Source organism: Pristis pectinata, chromosome 16 (genome assembly GCF_009764475.1).
Source record: "Pristis pectinata isolate sPriPec2 chromosome 16, sPriPec2.1.pri, whole genome shotgun sequence".
Classification (NCBI taxonomy): Eukaryota; Metazoa; Chordata; class Chondrichthyes; order Rhinopristiformes; family Pristidae; genus Pristis; species Pristis pectinata.
In genome coordinates this window covers 29917765-29934196 of record NC_067420.1, presented here as the reverse complement: position 1 = coordinate 29934196, position 16432 = coordinate 29917765, and the positions used below count along the sequence as shown (strand labels likewise).

The window sequence follows — 16432 nt, the reverse complement described above, 5'->3', positions numbered from 1 at the left end:
TTTTGGTGTCGGAGGTCTGAAGGTGGCCCCTCTTTCAACACGGGTTGAAGTTTACAGAAAGCGTTTCACCATCATTGGACCGGGCATGCGAAGTGCCGGGGAAGTGAGAAGCCTAATAACATGGGAAGTGCCGGGAGGAGAGTGAAAAATCAAAAGCACTGTAACCAAGGAATCTGAAGTCTGCAGAAGGCGAGCAGAGTACGTTTCCGTTCCGCTGCTCTGGCCTCTGGCATCAAACGCCTGTTCGTGGGACGCGTGGCTCGGAGGGGAGTCTGCACGCCAAGCAAGTGAGTGCACAGTGACTTCTGTAACTTGGGGGACACAATGCTGCGTTAGTGACCAGGCGCAGCAACTGAACATGGTTTCAGTGTTTGCCGCCTCGTACGTCAGCTAGGTTTGAGTTTGCTTAACATAAACTTCTTTAGCACTAATTCTTGCTCAGAAAAGTATTTCAAAATAGTTTCTGGCAGATTTAAGTTTCCTGTACCTCTTTTTTTGCACTAAACTCATTTCTGTGCAATGAAACAGGAACGAATGAGCGCAATTTGAAATGAACGAAGTAAATTTGAACTGCTTCAGGTGGGATTCTGGTGCCGAGGCAAGTAAAACGAGGTAAGCATTCTTCCTTTAGGGAATCTTAATCTTAATCTTCAGAGTGGCAGTTCAGAGGGTTGTGAATTTTCTCCTTGTTTCAAGTAAAGTAATGCAATGTTACTGTTGTACCTGATGAGAATGAATAATGAAGAACGATTGAGTTCACTGGCCTGAAATTTTAAAGGAAATTTGTTTGCAACAGTCTTGTGAACTTATGGAATCCGTGAACGAGTTCGGCCCTGTGACTGGTGAATGGTTGCTAAACTTTGTAACGGTGGCTTTAACACATGGTACTGAACATCAATTAAGATGGAATTTAAAAGAGGAATCAACTACAGCTGACGGAATAACAAGTCTGTGGTAATAATCATGCGGGTGAATGTGATCAATTCATTTTAAATGTAAAGAAATGTTTAAATTGCGATGAGTGATTGTTTTATTTTAGTGAGGACGTTTTGATTTCCCATTCCTCATACAGATGTAATAGAGCGCAGTCTCACAATGCTCTCGTCTGATGCAACGTACTACCTAACCAATAGTAAATGTTCAGGCAGTCCTTAGCTCTGCCGCTAATTTAAACTTTAATTCAAAGGTCTAGGTTCACCGAAGGTCTGAATGTTCCTTTCAAGTAGGCATGGTCAAAATTCATTCTGAGATTTGATTAAATTGCGATGCGGTCACAATTTTTACTGTGAAGAATAAACGTTTTCAGATGTGTTAGTTTAACTTTTTGAATTATTTCAAACTGCTTGCAAAAGCTGATCAACCGCATGTTGAATACTGTGTTTCATTGAGTATCTATTCAATTGACGCCCCTTAACCAACGACCAAATATTTTCGAATTGCGGAAGATTTCTCTTCCATTCTGTCCATCTGGGGAGCGGAACCAGTGGGGTTAGGTGTTTGGGTCTGCCGATTAATTGTGGCTGAGGCTGCTGTCGATTACGCGCCATCAAATGTCAATGCATGCATGTCAAAGACCTTGCTTACACTCGAGGGTTATCGCCAGAACAGTTTTGGTCAAATAAAGCTTACCCCCAGGCTTGTGAAAGTAATGCAACCGAGCAGTTCCAACGAAGGGTCATCGATCTGAAACATTAATTATGTTTTTCTTTCCCCAGATGCTGCCTGACCCGCTGAGTATTTCCAAATAGTACTGTGTGTTGTAATGTAAGTGAGAAAACGACCCACGCCTTTGCTTGTACTGCACGGGTAGATTTACAAACCAACTTTCGTGTTACATTGAAGCGATTTCTCTTTTAATGCAAAGGTTAGTGTTGGAAATCTCATCTCAAGTTCAGCCAAGGTTTCAACCCCGTAATGACGGACACCGTAAGCAACATGCAGGTTCACTACAAATGTCCAGTGTATTTTGCGTCCGTTACTGGCACATTGTGAGGTCGGTGACATCAGAATCTCCATTTGAAAATCAGAAGTCGTTCAGCGTTTGGAAAGAATTCGAGGAATCGAGAGAATAGCTCTTACTGTTTGTTTTGAAATATGTAAATACCACCATGGTGTTCAAGTCTTTCCAAAAACTATACAGCGAAACTAGTTATTCGGAAGGCTTAAGTACTGTCGTCGATTCCTTTGCCTGTCTAGCGTTTGTGAGTCTCAAACTACAAAGTCAGAATTATAAGTTGAGAACCAGGGACCGTGGGACTTCACCAGCAAGGCCAGATAACCAAGGTCTTACAGAAAGACAGAGCAGGCGCCAGGGCCAGTTATGCTCCTATTTCATTTGATAGAATTCTCCTCCCATTAAGGTAAAGCCGAAGTTTTTCAGCTGCAAGTTAGGACGAATTCAAACAGAATTATACAATAATTTCAGTCAAACAACAGTAAGCCGAATCCTCACTTCTTACAAAGGGAAAGAGTTAAATAAATGTCATCTCATTGTGCAGGGAATGGGAGAAGAATATTGTGAGATAGTTGAAGGCATGCATGGTGGCCCATATTTCACCATCTGGCCTGTTTATTGCACCAGAGGCTGACATGTCATGCATTGCAATGTGACAATTGGGCATTTGGACCTTACACGGTTTGTGCACAAGGACATTTCTGGGCTCTGTGGTGAGCTCCAGCAACAATGACCTTGGCAGGCAAACTCCAAGTGCCTGCTGCTGCTTGCAGAATGCTCTGTTGGACAGTGATGACTTCATTTAAACGCTCAGTGGGCCTTGCTACTCTTTACCGAGTTGTTCCTAGCCAGATGCGTCGTCAGAGTAATTGTTTCGCTTTAACTGCAGAATGGTGTGCAAGCAAAGTAGCGAGGATGCTTGTTGTGTCACGTGGTCGAGCTTCCGGCCTTTGTCGTTTTATCTCGTTATCTACTGATAAAATCCCCCACGTGACACAAACTTCCCGCTTCAAGGTCAAGATCTGAGTGTGGTTTGAACAGCCGAAACGCTCACTACCTTGTGTTCTCGCGACAAGTTCTTCCCAGCTCACTGAGTGCCACGAATGTTTGCTATTTTTGAGGATACTTGGAATCTGATACATTACTCAAGAAAATGACTGAATAAAAACACCAGTTCAATACAGTGCACTTTTTGGACTTCGTTGTAAAGGTGTTGTGAAGCAATAGTTAGTACGCTCACTGTTAGCATGATTAAATGCTAAACAAAAGAATAAAGAACACACTTAACTGACACCATGCAAATGAGTGTCATTCTATATTAACACAATGCTGCTCAATTTGTGTAGAGTACAGATTGCGTCCTACCCAGGCTCAGTGTAAAAGCCTCCTGACCACACATTGAGGGGATGGGGATGATGTGCCCCACTCCCCGACGCAGTACGAAATGTAAAATCAGTTTAGCACCATACCCAGAGCAAAAGAAGTGACTGGAAAATGACAGGGATTTTTATTTCAAATTAAAGAATAATCCCAAATTCATTTAAATATTTGTCCAAACAAATAAAATGTTGAGATATGAATGTTCTGCCTTTGCATGGATTACTCCCGGCGATTTCCCACACAGTAGCGCTGAAGTTTGAGTGTGTGTTGGGTTTTGGGAGGGCGGCCTGTGTTGGGTGGAGAGGTCATCTTGGTGAGGTCGGTAGGTCCTCTGTATCGGATTCTCAGATTGTGCTCCTTAAACCTTTGGCAACTAAAATGCAGACACTTCACCGGGTTTCTTCCCATCCATATTGTTTAATAATGTTAAAAATTCTCTGTAATGAAACGGTTCGAGGGATATTTAAAAACACAGACGCTTATAGAAAGGGCCGCAGTCAGATCCTATGGCTATTTTGATATTTGACATGTGTTGTTGTTGATATCAAAATACTTTCTGCCTGTGGATATGGCTCATTTTTGCAGGCGTATCTTAATTTTTCACTCCGAGAACCACCCTATTCCCTTTTCAAATTAAAGCAATGTAACTTCAATAATAGCATTGGCCCAGAAGCCTGTACTGCAAGATTGCACAAGGGGTCATCATGGCAGCTTTCCCCCGTGAGGACTAGAGTTTATTCCGTCTATAAGTCCAGAGGTGACGGTCGAAAGAACGCTGCGCTGCGGTGGCAAACATCTAGATGATTGGGTTGTACAATTTGATAAAGATATACGCGTTATTTGCAGTCTGAATGTATGCTTGGCAACGCCCTTTAGATTTGCGGACAGTGCAATTTAAATTAAAATTTGATGCTCAAATGTATTGATTTATTGTTATACGGGGTTCTGGCAGTCCAGTTAGAGGGGTCTGGAAGGAAATGCACTTGAGTTGAAGGAAAACATATCGGTATGGTTAAATCAGCACACCATTCGATCGATGGACATTTTGAGGAACCCAGCACATACCTCTCAAAGGAGTTGTTAGACTGCACGTTAGATCATTGCTTAACGCAGAGCTTTTATTTACTCACTGTGCACCAATGTCCTCAAAACGTGAACTTTTAAAAATTGTTTTATTTATTACTAGTAACCTGTCAGAAACAAAGGTGACTTGTTTTATTGGGATCCCGTAATTAAGGGAGCTGGCAAAGAAAACAAGATTGTTCGCTTTACAAGGGATAGAAAATCTACCATTTCAAATTAATTTTGCGTGTCACTTCAGGTAACAATAAGAACAACTCTTCGTGTTTCCAGTGTGTAGGAGCTGGTCTTGTTTCATGAGTATTGAAAACAAATGATTATTTGTGTTGTAATTTATGCGTTGCACTTTTTGGCCAATGTACACAGCGAAGTTACCGATTGCACATTGGAGAATTGCCCAAACAACTTCCAAATACTTAGTTTGAGAACTCATTTGCAAGGTTTGGCGTTGTGCAATAAAATGGGGGGGGGGGGGTAGTTTCATAAGGATTGAAAAATTGGAAGTGCTTGCCATTCTTTTTGCATTCAAATTTCAGTTAAATATATCGCAAGGGTAGACAATGACGGAATTAATTATTTTAATGCGTAGGTAGAGTTACCTGGATCTTGAGCAATTACTGATAATCATTGTGACAGCAATCGAGCAAAACAGGTTTAACATCTGTTAAATATGATGGATAACTTTTAATGTATTTTGATAGAATTGGATTGGTTTCTGTACAACTGAGCACAATGCACATAAAGAGAAGGAAATGAATTTTCACTCATCTAGCACGTCAACTGTTTCCTGCTTCACTGATGCTGACTAATTTGCTGAGTATTTCCATCACTTCTGGAGTATTTTGCCTTTGTATAACTTGACAATAAATTTAGAGGACTTAACTTTTACCTTTCTTAGTGGATTTTGGTGGGCAATGTATTACCATTAAGTACAAAAGTAAGGAGATGCTGGCTTTCATTACATGATCAAAAAGATAGCATTTTTATTAACCAAGAAGGAACATGTGCAGTTCATAAATGTTTATAGAAGAAATATACTGCACAATTTGCCAAGTAACGTAGACTTAAATCCAAGATAAATTACATTATATACGTTTGAGAGAGCAGAAGAAATTCTGCAAAGTAATGTGAAATCACTTCCAACCAACAGACTCCTGCTGCTTCTGTTTCTGATCCACTGTTTATAATGAACAGGCATCAAGGTGACTTCAGAGACTCTGGTTAATCCACATGGAATTTACTGAACTTAATATTGTTTCATGGTGTTGTGTATGCCTTGAGACATAAATACAAATACGCTATATCTGGACATGATTTAAGACTTGTTCTGCATGTATCCACATATATTTTGGGGGATAAAGCTATGCCTGAGAATGGCAAATAGTGCATCTTTGATCTACTGCTCGTATGTAGGAAAGGGGGTTAAACTGCCGCCTGTAGCAGAAGAGCCAACTGGCTTAAGGGCTAATGATCAGGAAACCATGGAAGTTCAACCAAATATAACCACAGGATTTTTAGACATTTTCTTCATTGTTTAAATTTTGTGTTCATTCTTAATTTGCTATTAAATATGTAATGATTAGGGAATGTTTAATTTTAGTCAGCAAGCAATTGCACTACTTTTTGGAGATACCTTAGAAATTCAGTTTTCTCAGGCAGTTTCTGCCAAGTTAGTAGTTGGACAAAAACAAGAAGTTACATTTTGTTGAGTTTTAAAAATAGGGTAAAAGTGGAGGCAGACTTTTTATGTTTAAAAATGGAAGACAGAAAATAATATTGCTAAAAGGAAAATGCTTTCTTTATAGAGAAAATCAGTCAAAATGTAGATTTTGAGATATCAAGGAATATACTACTGCCTGATGAAAAATATAATTTCCATGTACTGTAAAGCGGCAAACTGAATAAGCTATTTTATTACGAGCAAGCCTGAGTTCCACACTAAATTTGCCATGATGAACTAGATGTAAAGGATAGAAGATTGTTTTGTGAATCAAATCTCATCCCTTGAATACTGTGTATAATATTGCAGAGCAAACTGATGCACATCATGACTATAACAGAAAACAAATAAAAAGATACAGATTTGTTTGGAGGGAAAAATCACTAGGTGTTGGTGATTGTGGGAGGGTCAAAAACAATAAATTTACATTATATTAGAGCTAAATGTCGTGCAGATTATTAATAAGTGCATGGGAAACAAATTATGAAAATACAATCCCAAAATATATAATTAGTTGAAATGTTTTTTGGCTGCGCAGGTCGACTCTGTGGTTAAGAAGGCATATGATGTATTGTCCTTCATCAAAAGGGGAATTAAATTTAGGAGCCGAGAGGTATTGTTGCAGTTATATAGGTCCCTGGTCAGACCCCACTTGGAGTACTGTGCTCAGTTCTGGTCGCCTCACTACAGGAAGGATGTGGAAGCCATAGAAATGGTGCAGAGGAGATTTACTAGGATGCTGCCTGGAATGCGGAGCATGCCTTATTAAAGTAGGTTGAGGGAACTCGGCCTTTTCTCCTTGGAGCGATGGAGGATGAGGGGGGACCTGATAGAGGTATATAAGATGATCAGAGGTATTGATCGGGGAGATAGTCAGAGGCTTTTCCCTAGGGCTGAAATGGTGGCCACAAGAGGACATAAGTTTAAGGTGCTGGGAAGTAGGTGTAGGGGAGATGTCAGGGGTGAGTTTTTTTACTCAGAGAGTGGTGAGTGCGTGGAATGGGCTGCTGGCAACAGTGGTAGAGGGAGATACGATAGGGTCTTTTAAGAGACTGTTGGATAGGTACATGAGATGAGAAAAATAGAGGGCTATGGGTAAGCCTAGTAATTTCTAGGGTAGGGACATGTTCGGCACAGCTTTGTGGGCTGAAGGGCCTGAATTGTGCTGTAGTTTTTCTGTGTTTCTATGTTTCTATGTTTCTGCTTTCTTTACAGGTCAGCCAAAGCTAAGATGATCCATAAGTCACAGCTGATGAGCTTGGACATTTTTTATTATCATTGCCATTTAAAGCATATCCAGAAGTCCATGAATAATGGGATCAATGACAAAGAATATTGACACAAAATATCTTGTAAAAGTCAGCTTTGAAAATAAAAAAAATAGCTACAGATGCTGGAATTCTAAAATAAAATCAGAAGACACTGGTCAGACAGCATCTCTGGAAAAAAAAAGTGTTAAGATTTCAGGCCAAAGACCATTCATCAGAAATGAGAAAAAGAGAAAACAAGTTAGTTTTAAGTTGCAAAGAGGATGGGGGAGATTTGAGTAGGTTGAGGCCAGGTCAGTGTATTTGATAAGCTGTATGAGGCCAACTACTTGATTGGTTAATGGGGACAATGGATTCAAACAAAGGATATTTTAAAAACCTTCTGGAGGAAGTGGGTGGGCTTGAATGAGAAGTTGTTCAACATGAAAATGTGCTCAGCTTGGCAAATGAGTGCACTGAAGGAGGGGAAACCAAATGAGCCTCTGTTCAGAAAGGGTTAGAGGGCTCTTGGATCATTTTTGTATAAGATGGTGGTGGAGAAGTATTGTATATCCATGGTAACACCAATCAGGACCAAACAATTGGAAACTGTCAAATTGGTGGAGAGCATTAGAGATGTCACAGATATATGTAGAAAAGGGGTGGACCAGGGCAGCTCTGACTCAGTTGATAACACTCTTCCTTCTAAGTCATAAGCTTATATTTCAAGTCCCATCCCAGGGACTTCAGCACAAAGATTTAAACTGACAATCCAGTGGAACACAGAGAAAGTGCTGAACTTTAAGAGGTGGATGTAAAAGACCCCTTGGTACTATTCTGAAGAACAGATTTCCTGATGAATATTTAATCAATTTTATTAAAAGAAAGAGAATCTGGTCATAATTATTTTGTTGTATATGGGAGCAAATCAGTTGTCACACTTCCTGCATTATCATAGTAATCACACTTCAAAAAGTAATTAATTATCTGTAAGTTGCTTTGGATCATCCCGAGGCTCTGAGGATGCTAAAGAATGCAAGTTGGTCTCTCTTTAGGTTGTGGTTGTTGAGCAACCACCTGGTACTGAGTGAATATCTTGATCTCATTAGTTCTGGGTTGTTTGTATATAGACACACACACACACACACACACACACACATATTTATATATATATAAAAACAAATTGATTTTCTTTCAAAAGGATGGACTGTTTAGTAATGCAGTAGAGTTCAATGCTCAGATACATAATATTTCCCATATGAGTAATGTGATAAAAGTAATCTATATTATTTGCTAATCGTTGATTGTAGAAACACCAATACTGTATGTGGACAGATAAGTTTTGTGTCTCTTATAATACTACTGATATAGGGTCTGTGGGGCTGGAACTTCAATATGCACCCATTGCAAGTTCAACTTGCTTGTTTGCAAGATGATGTGAAACAGCAATTCTGCTATGATTCATCAAACACTGTTCACTGTCTATTCAGGCTTTCCCAGGTGGATGTATAAGATGTCTTGGCACTATGTAGCCACGCCACTCCTCCAATCAGATTAATGCTGTTTTGGCATTTCTAAAGGCACAAGTTCACCAACCATAAACAAATGCACCCAACTAGCCATTGCAGCAAATGCACCTTTAACATATATTGTGCATTCATCCTTCATAAATTAATGCACGGGGTTGAAAACAAAACAAAATGTCTGATTTCTGTAATTTTTGATGGATGCTTGAAAGATGCCGTGTGATATTAAAACTGAAGACTTATTACACTCAAAGTGCAATAGGAGTAGTTGATTAACCTCGCAGGCCTTTATAATTGAAGTCTTATAATAAACCTCCAGATCCTCCAGCAAGCAAAAACAGAAAATGCTAGAAACGCTCAGCAGTTCAAACAGCTTCCGTGGAAAGAGAAGCAGTTAACATTTCAGGCCGGGTACTTTTCATCTCAACTAGGAAAGAGAGAAAGCAAGGTCGTTTTAGGTAGCAGAGCAGGTTGGGGGCGTGGGTGGGGAACAAGGGGAATATATCTGATGGTTTAGACCAGACGACGAAATGTGGCAGTTAATAAGTAGCAGTTAAAATCAGATTACTGTTCCTTGTCTGTGTAACATGTTGCTACTGTTAAGCCTGTGGGACAAATCCAACAGGCCAGACGATACAAAAACAAAACGAAGCCAAAACGATGAGAGGCAGAAGTGGCCATTTCTGATACAAAGAGAAAGAGTGATTTACATAAAGGTGGAGAATTCGATATGTGTATTTGGATCTGTTGTGGTATATATGCAGCAAGTCATGCCTCTTACTTCATCTGCATTCCAGAGCTGTTTCCTCCTTGCACCATTGTGATCTACATTTCCATTTTCTACACTATACAGATTCAAGTAAATGCATCTTTCCCTCCGTTGTGCTGCTACTTTTGTTTTTTTATTTCGTTTGGCTCCGTGATTCCAAAATTCTGTACAGCTTTATCGTCATTGACCTTTAGTAATAGTAAAGAAAACAACTCGAGTGAAAGACTTGCCCACTGGGCTAGGGAGAATTATTCGTGGTTAAACGTCGACTCTTAGTGCGTTCTTAAGTCTATACACTTTATTTTTCATAGAAATTAACCGACAAAAGAAATAGGAACAATTTGAAACTAAAATAAAGGTTTTATTTTCTTAAACAAAACATTCAATTGATTGGCGGCTTCTTGGGATATCATTTTAATCCATGCTGATATTACTGCAGAGCGAATAGAAATCTTGGTTGCTCTCTGAGCTGTTTAGATGGGCTGCCACTGGCTGCTAACCCAGTGAACTTGCTTTCACGCTGGACTGGAGGTGTATTAGTGTCAACCAAAAGATCAGTTGAAGCACAGTTATAGTTAGTTACCCGTTCTATCGGGCTGTTACAGCCACACGTTCCTTGGTCTCAGAGAATTTGGTAATGAAAACGTTAAACTTTTACATTTGCTTGTCGAGTATATTCGAAATCACAATGCATCAATGTTCAAGTAGCAACAAGCTTTAGTTGCTGTCCAATTTCGCTACTGTCAAAAACGTGCTATTTCGGCGTACGAACATTTCCCTCCCTGACTAGTGCACCGAATTTGCCCGCACAGCAATTGTGGCCACCCTTTATAATAAAGTTCGCTTGATGTGATTTTTTTTATAAATGCGAATGCATGTTTCCTTGCAGTAAAAAAAATCTCAGGAATAGCATATCTGTAAATCAGATATCCTCCCAAGAAAATAAGTAATGAAGCTTCAAATGGATCCTTTCACAAAGAGCACAGATTCTGAACCGCTACTCCGATTTCCAAAAGTGACAACGTTTCACAGTGGAATTGTTATTTCAGTCATTTTATTGAGATGCGATTTCTCTCGCCTTGGCGCAATTGAGTCTGGTAATATACATCAAACAAACGTAAAATAGTAGTATTCACAGCACGAATTTGTGACGGCATTCCTATAATGAACAAATAGTGCTTTTTAATACCATTTGTTAAAATAATGTTAAAGATGGTTATGAAAGTACAATTTAAAATCAGCGTTTCCTTAACGTCAAATATACTTTGCATAAATCTTGGTTTAATATGGACATAATATTAACTTTCAATCACACAGTTATCATTAATTGGAAATATGCTACAAAAATCGATGTTTTACTCCTATGATTTATAATTTGTAATGGAAGGTCTACAGTCTAGTTTCAGTTAAAAATATAATTTTCTCAGGTTCTGGAATTGCCTTGCTTGGTGCTAAACAATCAAGATGCTTTGATCACAGCGGAGCTGGGACATTGGAAACATTCTTAACTGAAGGAGTTCGTTTTAATTTTGACCCACTTTCGTCATTCTGTTCGACGTTCCTGTCTCTGTACTCAGCAATATTACTTATGAGTGAATATTCAATTACACTCGAACATTTAGTATAAAACGTATTTGCTTGCATTAACTCTGTAAAATTCAGTTTGGAAATCCGTACACGGTGTAAGCGGTGATATCCCCACCGAACGGAATTGCTTTTACTTGTGTGTGAAGGCCTGCAATCGACATTTGATAACTGCAGCAGAAATTAGGCAAAATGGGAGGATGCTGCTTTGTCATCACCCAGAACCAATGCAAAATGTATACATTGTCTATTGGTAAAAATTGCGGAAAATAAATGTGGAAAAATGAAAATATTGCAGAAAAGTGAATAATGTCCATCTGTGGTAAAGTTGACCATCAGTGCACCAAACTCTATGTATTAAAATTGTCTGCAAGTAAATTGCTCGCCCCCTTATTGTATCGTGAATATGCAAATTTATCGCTCGTAGTCTAGCGTGACATTGTTCCGAAAGGGTGTGTTCTTTAAGCGCCTCGGTTATCTGTTTAAATCATAATATTTTTCGTAGAGGTCGGTGTGGCTCATAGCCAAACCCGTCCCAGCAAACCGGATCCGTCCACAATCCCAGCGCAAGATTCTCTGCTCGGCCAAACGCGAACCCCTTTGGTGTAACGAGATCAACATTGGGACTACAATAATTTCCGTTGCAAGTTGGCCGCGAGGAAAGTGTGAGGGAATGGAAAGTGATTTCCCACAGACCACAGCGCTGGTGTAAAGGTGCTGGTCTGAATTTAAAGAAAGGGACTTTGATTCCTTTTATTTCAGGAGAGTTCTGAAAACTGCTTTATAGAAAGGGGAGTGAGTCGATTTTGTAACTTTCCCCTATAAAGTCCCAGCAAATGACAATGATCAGAAGAAATAAACCACTGGCTTCTGCGAATTATATGATCGGCGGGTCAGACCTGGTCATTTGTTTGGAAAGGTTGAAATCAGTCGAAGCTTCTGTAAAGAGAGGCTAATGTAAATACTATAAATAAAAAGTCTTCATCTATTTCATGATGACTTCAGCAGTGGATGCTTGTATCTATTAAAATGGACATTAACCGTGCAAAGCACAATCTGGACGTACGTTTATTTTGAAAAAAAGCAATACGTGAAAAGTTGTCAGTGAAGAATTTCATCGGTCCCTTTCCGAGTTGTAAGGGCCGGGACAATATTTTGTGATGGTTATCAAACCGGGATTTCGGAATCAAACAAAATGAGAACGTGGATTTGCTAATACTTTATCCAAAAGCAACGATTCCAACTCCCGCGGTTACATAATTGCGTGTTTTATCGTCGGAGGGGGAAAATGTTTTTAGTGTTCGACCACGGCAACATCTGAATGTTTAACGAACGCTCTCGGCTGGCGGCGGAGCGGGTATGTTTCTACACTGCACGTTCGTTCAGACCAAAGCTGGGAATGTTCACTGGTAGTTCAACACCCTTTTGGGCAAGTGGCGCTTCAACTCGGTGGTAAGCAGTGTTTTATCTGTGAAACAGATTTTTGCTTCATTCGCTCGAACTGACTCAAAAGCAAAGGACGTGTGGAATGATTAACACAGAGTTCTCCATTCTCCCCCCGCTTCGTCTCCGTCGTAAAAAAACAACGTTAATACACTTAATTTACAAACGAGCTATGATTTCCACTCCAATGTAGAGGTAATGCAATACACGTTTCAGAAAATGTCTAATGTGACATGTTTGTGACTTATGTGTGTATTAACTCCGTGTCCTAGCAGAGTTTGCGCTTTCTCTCGTTGTAGCGAACTGAAACAATATGATGTATAAAACGGGGATTGGGCGCCCCTCCCACGTGAATGAGTGTAACCTTCTGGTTGATGGATGAACGTGCTGGATTTGGAGACGTGCTTGGCAATGCAATGGCTTGCGTTGTCAGTTGTATGACACGTCGCCTTTCATTCGTCCCCTTAGGCTCACCACGGCAGCACTGGCATCATTCCGACTGAAGAGAACCAACGGGACCTTAGCGGCACAGACTGGGCTAAACATCGACGCAGAGAGAGAGAGAGTGAGAGAGAGAGAGAGAGAGAGAAATAACGCTCCCGTCCCGGATTCGCGTCTTTTCATCGTTTGCTGGTTTCACTGACAGTGAGTTAGAACGGTTTAGAATGCGGGACTCCAACTTTAAGAGCTGTCATGATCCACGTTAAAGACCAGAGCGAAAGGTACACTTTCAGTAGGAATTGGAGATAGCAGTTTGGGATTCATTCCCTCTCCACCAATCTTTGGTGCGCAGATTAAAAGTACCTTCGTCTTTGCATATAACACTCTCCCAATAGCCGAGTAGTGATGGCGATGCTTATAAAAAGTAAGCTTTCAAACGTTGCGACTTCTGTTTCGAACAAATCTCAGGCTAAAGTTAGCGGGGTGTTCGCCCGGATGGGGTTTCAGGCGGCAACCGATGAAGAAGCGGTTGGGTTTGCACAGTGTGATGATCTGGACTATGAGCATCGCCAGGGTTTGCAGATGGACATTCTGAAACCCGAAGAGGTGTCTGGAGGAGCCGAGCCAGTGGATGAGGGTGATAGTCACTATCAGAGAGACGGGGCTGGTCTGCCTCCTTCCAGCTCGAAAGACGGGGAGCCGTGCATGGAATTAGCAGCTCAGGGAAAGCCGAAAATCACTGCCTGGGAAGCAGGCTGGAATGTGACCAATGCAATCCAGGTAAAGCTCATAGCTTCTACGTTCACTCATCACTTCAAATCTTTCGCCCAAGCCATGAACTGGCTGTTAACTCATCGCGGAATAAAGTTACTGCATGGGTATAGAATGCAACTGATCTATTTAATATTCACTAATTGAACATGATCGTGAAAGAAATACGTCTCAAACAGGATAATGAAAGCCCAGGGGATCACAACTATACAGATATATTTAATTAGCTATAGAAAAAAATAATCTATACATCGAACAGCAACATAATTCCAAATACATGTTAAATATAACGAAGCCTGGAATTGTAGCTATTTTTAGTCAACATTTATTGCATGTAAATTCTTGTTCATTTGAACTATTTAAGCTGCAACATACAGTCTCCTAAATGTTATTATAACGAGCGCCCCATTTATGCTAAGAGTAAATGCGTTACATTGATAACTTGAAAGAAAGAAAACATTTGCCCACTTTGCGTCGTATCTTTCAGGGTATGTTCGTCCTGGGCTTGCCCTATGCTATTCTGCATGGAGGATATCTAGGACTATTTTTAATAATATTCGCTGCTGTTGTGTGTTGCTACACGGGGAAGATCCTGATCGCTTGTCTGTACGAGGAAAACGAAGACGGACAGCTGGTGAGAGTAAGGGACTCCTATGTAGACATTGCAAATGCCTGCTGCGCCCCTCGCTTCCCAAAGCTGGGTGGCAGAGTCGTGAATGTAGCCCAGATCATTGAGTTAATAATGACTTGCGTATTGTACGTGGTTGTAAGTGGCAACCTTATGTATAACAGCTTCCCAAATCTGCCTATCTCTCAAAAATCGTGGTCTATTTTGGCCACTGCAGTGCTGTTACCTTGCGCGTTCCTGAAAAACCTGAAAGCGGTCTCCAAGTTCAGTTTGCTCTGCACTTTGGCACATTTTGTAATTAACATCTTAGTGATCGCCTACTGTCTGTCCAGAGCCCGGGACTGGGCCTGGGATAAAGTCAAATTTTACATTGATGTAAAAAAATTCCCCATTTCCATAGGCATTATCGTTTTTAGCTATACTTCACAGATCTTCCTTCCGTCGCTGGAGGGCAACATGAAGAGCCCCAAAGAATTTCACAGCATGATGAACTGGACACATATAGCGGCGTGTATACTCAAGGGACTGTTTGCTCTGGTCGCTTTCCTGACCTGGGCAGATGAGACAAAAGAGGTAATCACAGACAACCTCCCGTCTACTATCCGAGCAGTGGTTAACATTTTTCTCGTGGCCAAAGCTTTGCTTTCCTATCCATTGCCATTCTTCGCAGCTGTAGAAGTCTTAGAGAAGTCCTTTTTCCAAGAGGGCAGAATTGCAATGTTTACTAATTGTTATGGGGCCGATGGTAAAATCAAATCCTGGGGGTTAGCTTTAAGATGCGTCCTCGTGGTCTTGACCTTGCTGATGGCCATGTATATCCCCCATTTCGCTTTGCTAATGGGCCTGACAGGTAGCCTTACGGGCGCTGGCCTCTGTTTTCTGCTCCCCAGCCTCTTCCACCTCAAACTTTTGTGGAGACAGTTGCAGTGGCATCACGTGTTTTTCGATGTCTCCATATTTGTAATAGGTTCTATATGCAGTGTGTCTGGATTTATCCACTCGTTAGAGGGTCTGATTGAAGCGTACGATACAAACGCAAGTGATTGAGGATGTATTCGGGCATGTGTTACGTTTCTAGTAGATTTACAAAACATTTCAGATAGTCGCCCATTTTAATTTTGTGCAAAACTCAAAAAAATGTTACCTAAAATGGTCCAATATCTGCATTACTGTGTGAAAAAATCTACAATTAAATTATCACCGCATTGCGGCAACCCATGCCACTACAAATCAACGTGATATAATTGAAGATGGCAGGCCAGCCTTCAGAAATTCCTTGAGGTACTTTCAGCGTATTCCCAATACGCAGTGGTGCCGGAGTCTGCTATAATCAACACGCTTCCTGACATTATAGGATTTCAACAGTCTTTAGGCAAGAGGCTGGAAGCGTCTTAAAGTCCATGTTTAATATATGGAGGGGAGTATATGTGCTAACTAAGCGATTGTCTCATGAATTTGTGGAAATGTTTTAAAACGTATGTGTGGTGTGGTTATACATGGCGGAATGTAAAAAAAGTTTATCTTGAAGCAAACATTGTGTAATATATATATATAAAACATATATGGTCTAATAAATGAGAGTATCTAATTCACTTTGCTAGTATTATTTTAAAATGTCGAATTCGGCGGAATTACATGCGCTTTAACCAGATTGACCGATCGTTGTGCAAACCGACATGGAAATAAAAAAAAACAGAGTTTGTTAAGTCCATTTCACGTGTTTAAAAAGCAATGACTTTAGTGCATTAAAGGCTTACGGTAGGAGCTCCAGACTATGTCCATATGTAAATATCATCCAACACTTTTAAAATAATATATTTATTTGGCCCTTTCTACGACCACAGAGCTGTCATTCTTCCTAAATAAACCAGCGAATGCACTGTATTTCA

The 16432-nt window shown here is 40.4% G+C and overlaps 1 protein-coding gene and 1 long non-coding RNA gene across 3 annotated transcripts; both read left to right on the top strand.

The window, feature by feature from the left end:
* The first annotated feature begins 352 nt into the window (after positions 1-352).
* Positions 353-12468, top strand: LOC127578936 (uncharacterized). The gene is made up of 3 exons (XR_007957598.1): positions 353-612; positions 1716-1864; positions 11104-12468. It is a non-coding gene; the product is annotated as an uncharacterized LOC127578936 (long non-coding RNA).
* Positions 12469-12675: 207 nt separating this feature from the next.
* slc32a1 (solute carrier family 32 member 1) lies at positions 12676-16135 on the top strand. Of its 2 annotated transcripts, XM_052031403.1 has the most exons (3): positions 12676-12712; positions 13172-13924; positions 14403-16135. In XM_052031403.1, the coding sequence occupies exons 2-3, from the start codon at positions 13550-13552 to the stop codon at positions 15588-15590; spliced, it is 1563 nt and encodes a 520-aa protein (XP_051887363.1). In that variant the 5' UTR covers positions 12676-12712; positions 13172-13549; the 3' UTR covers positions 15591-16135. The 2 variants fall into 2 exon arrangements, with proteins under 2 accessions (XP_051887363.1, XP_051887362.1); XM_052031402.1 differs by lacking the exon at positions 12676-12712 and having other exon boundaries at positions 13042-13924.
* Positions 16136-16432: the final 297 nt, after the last annotated feature.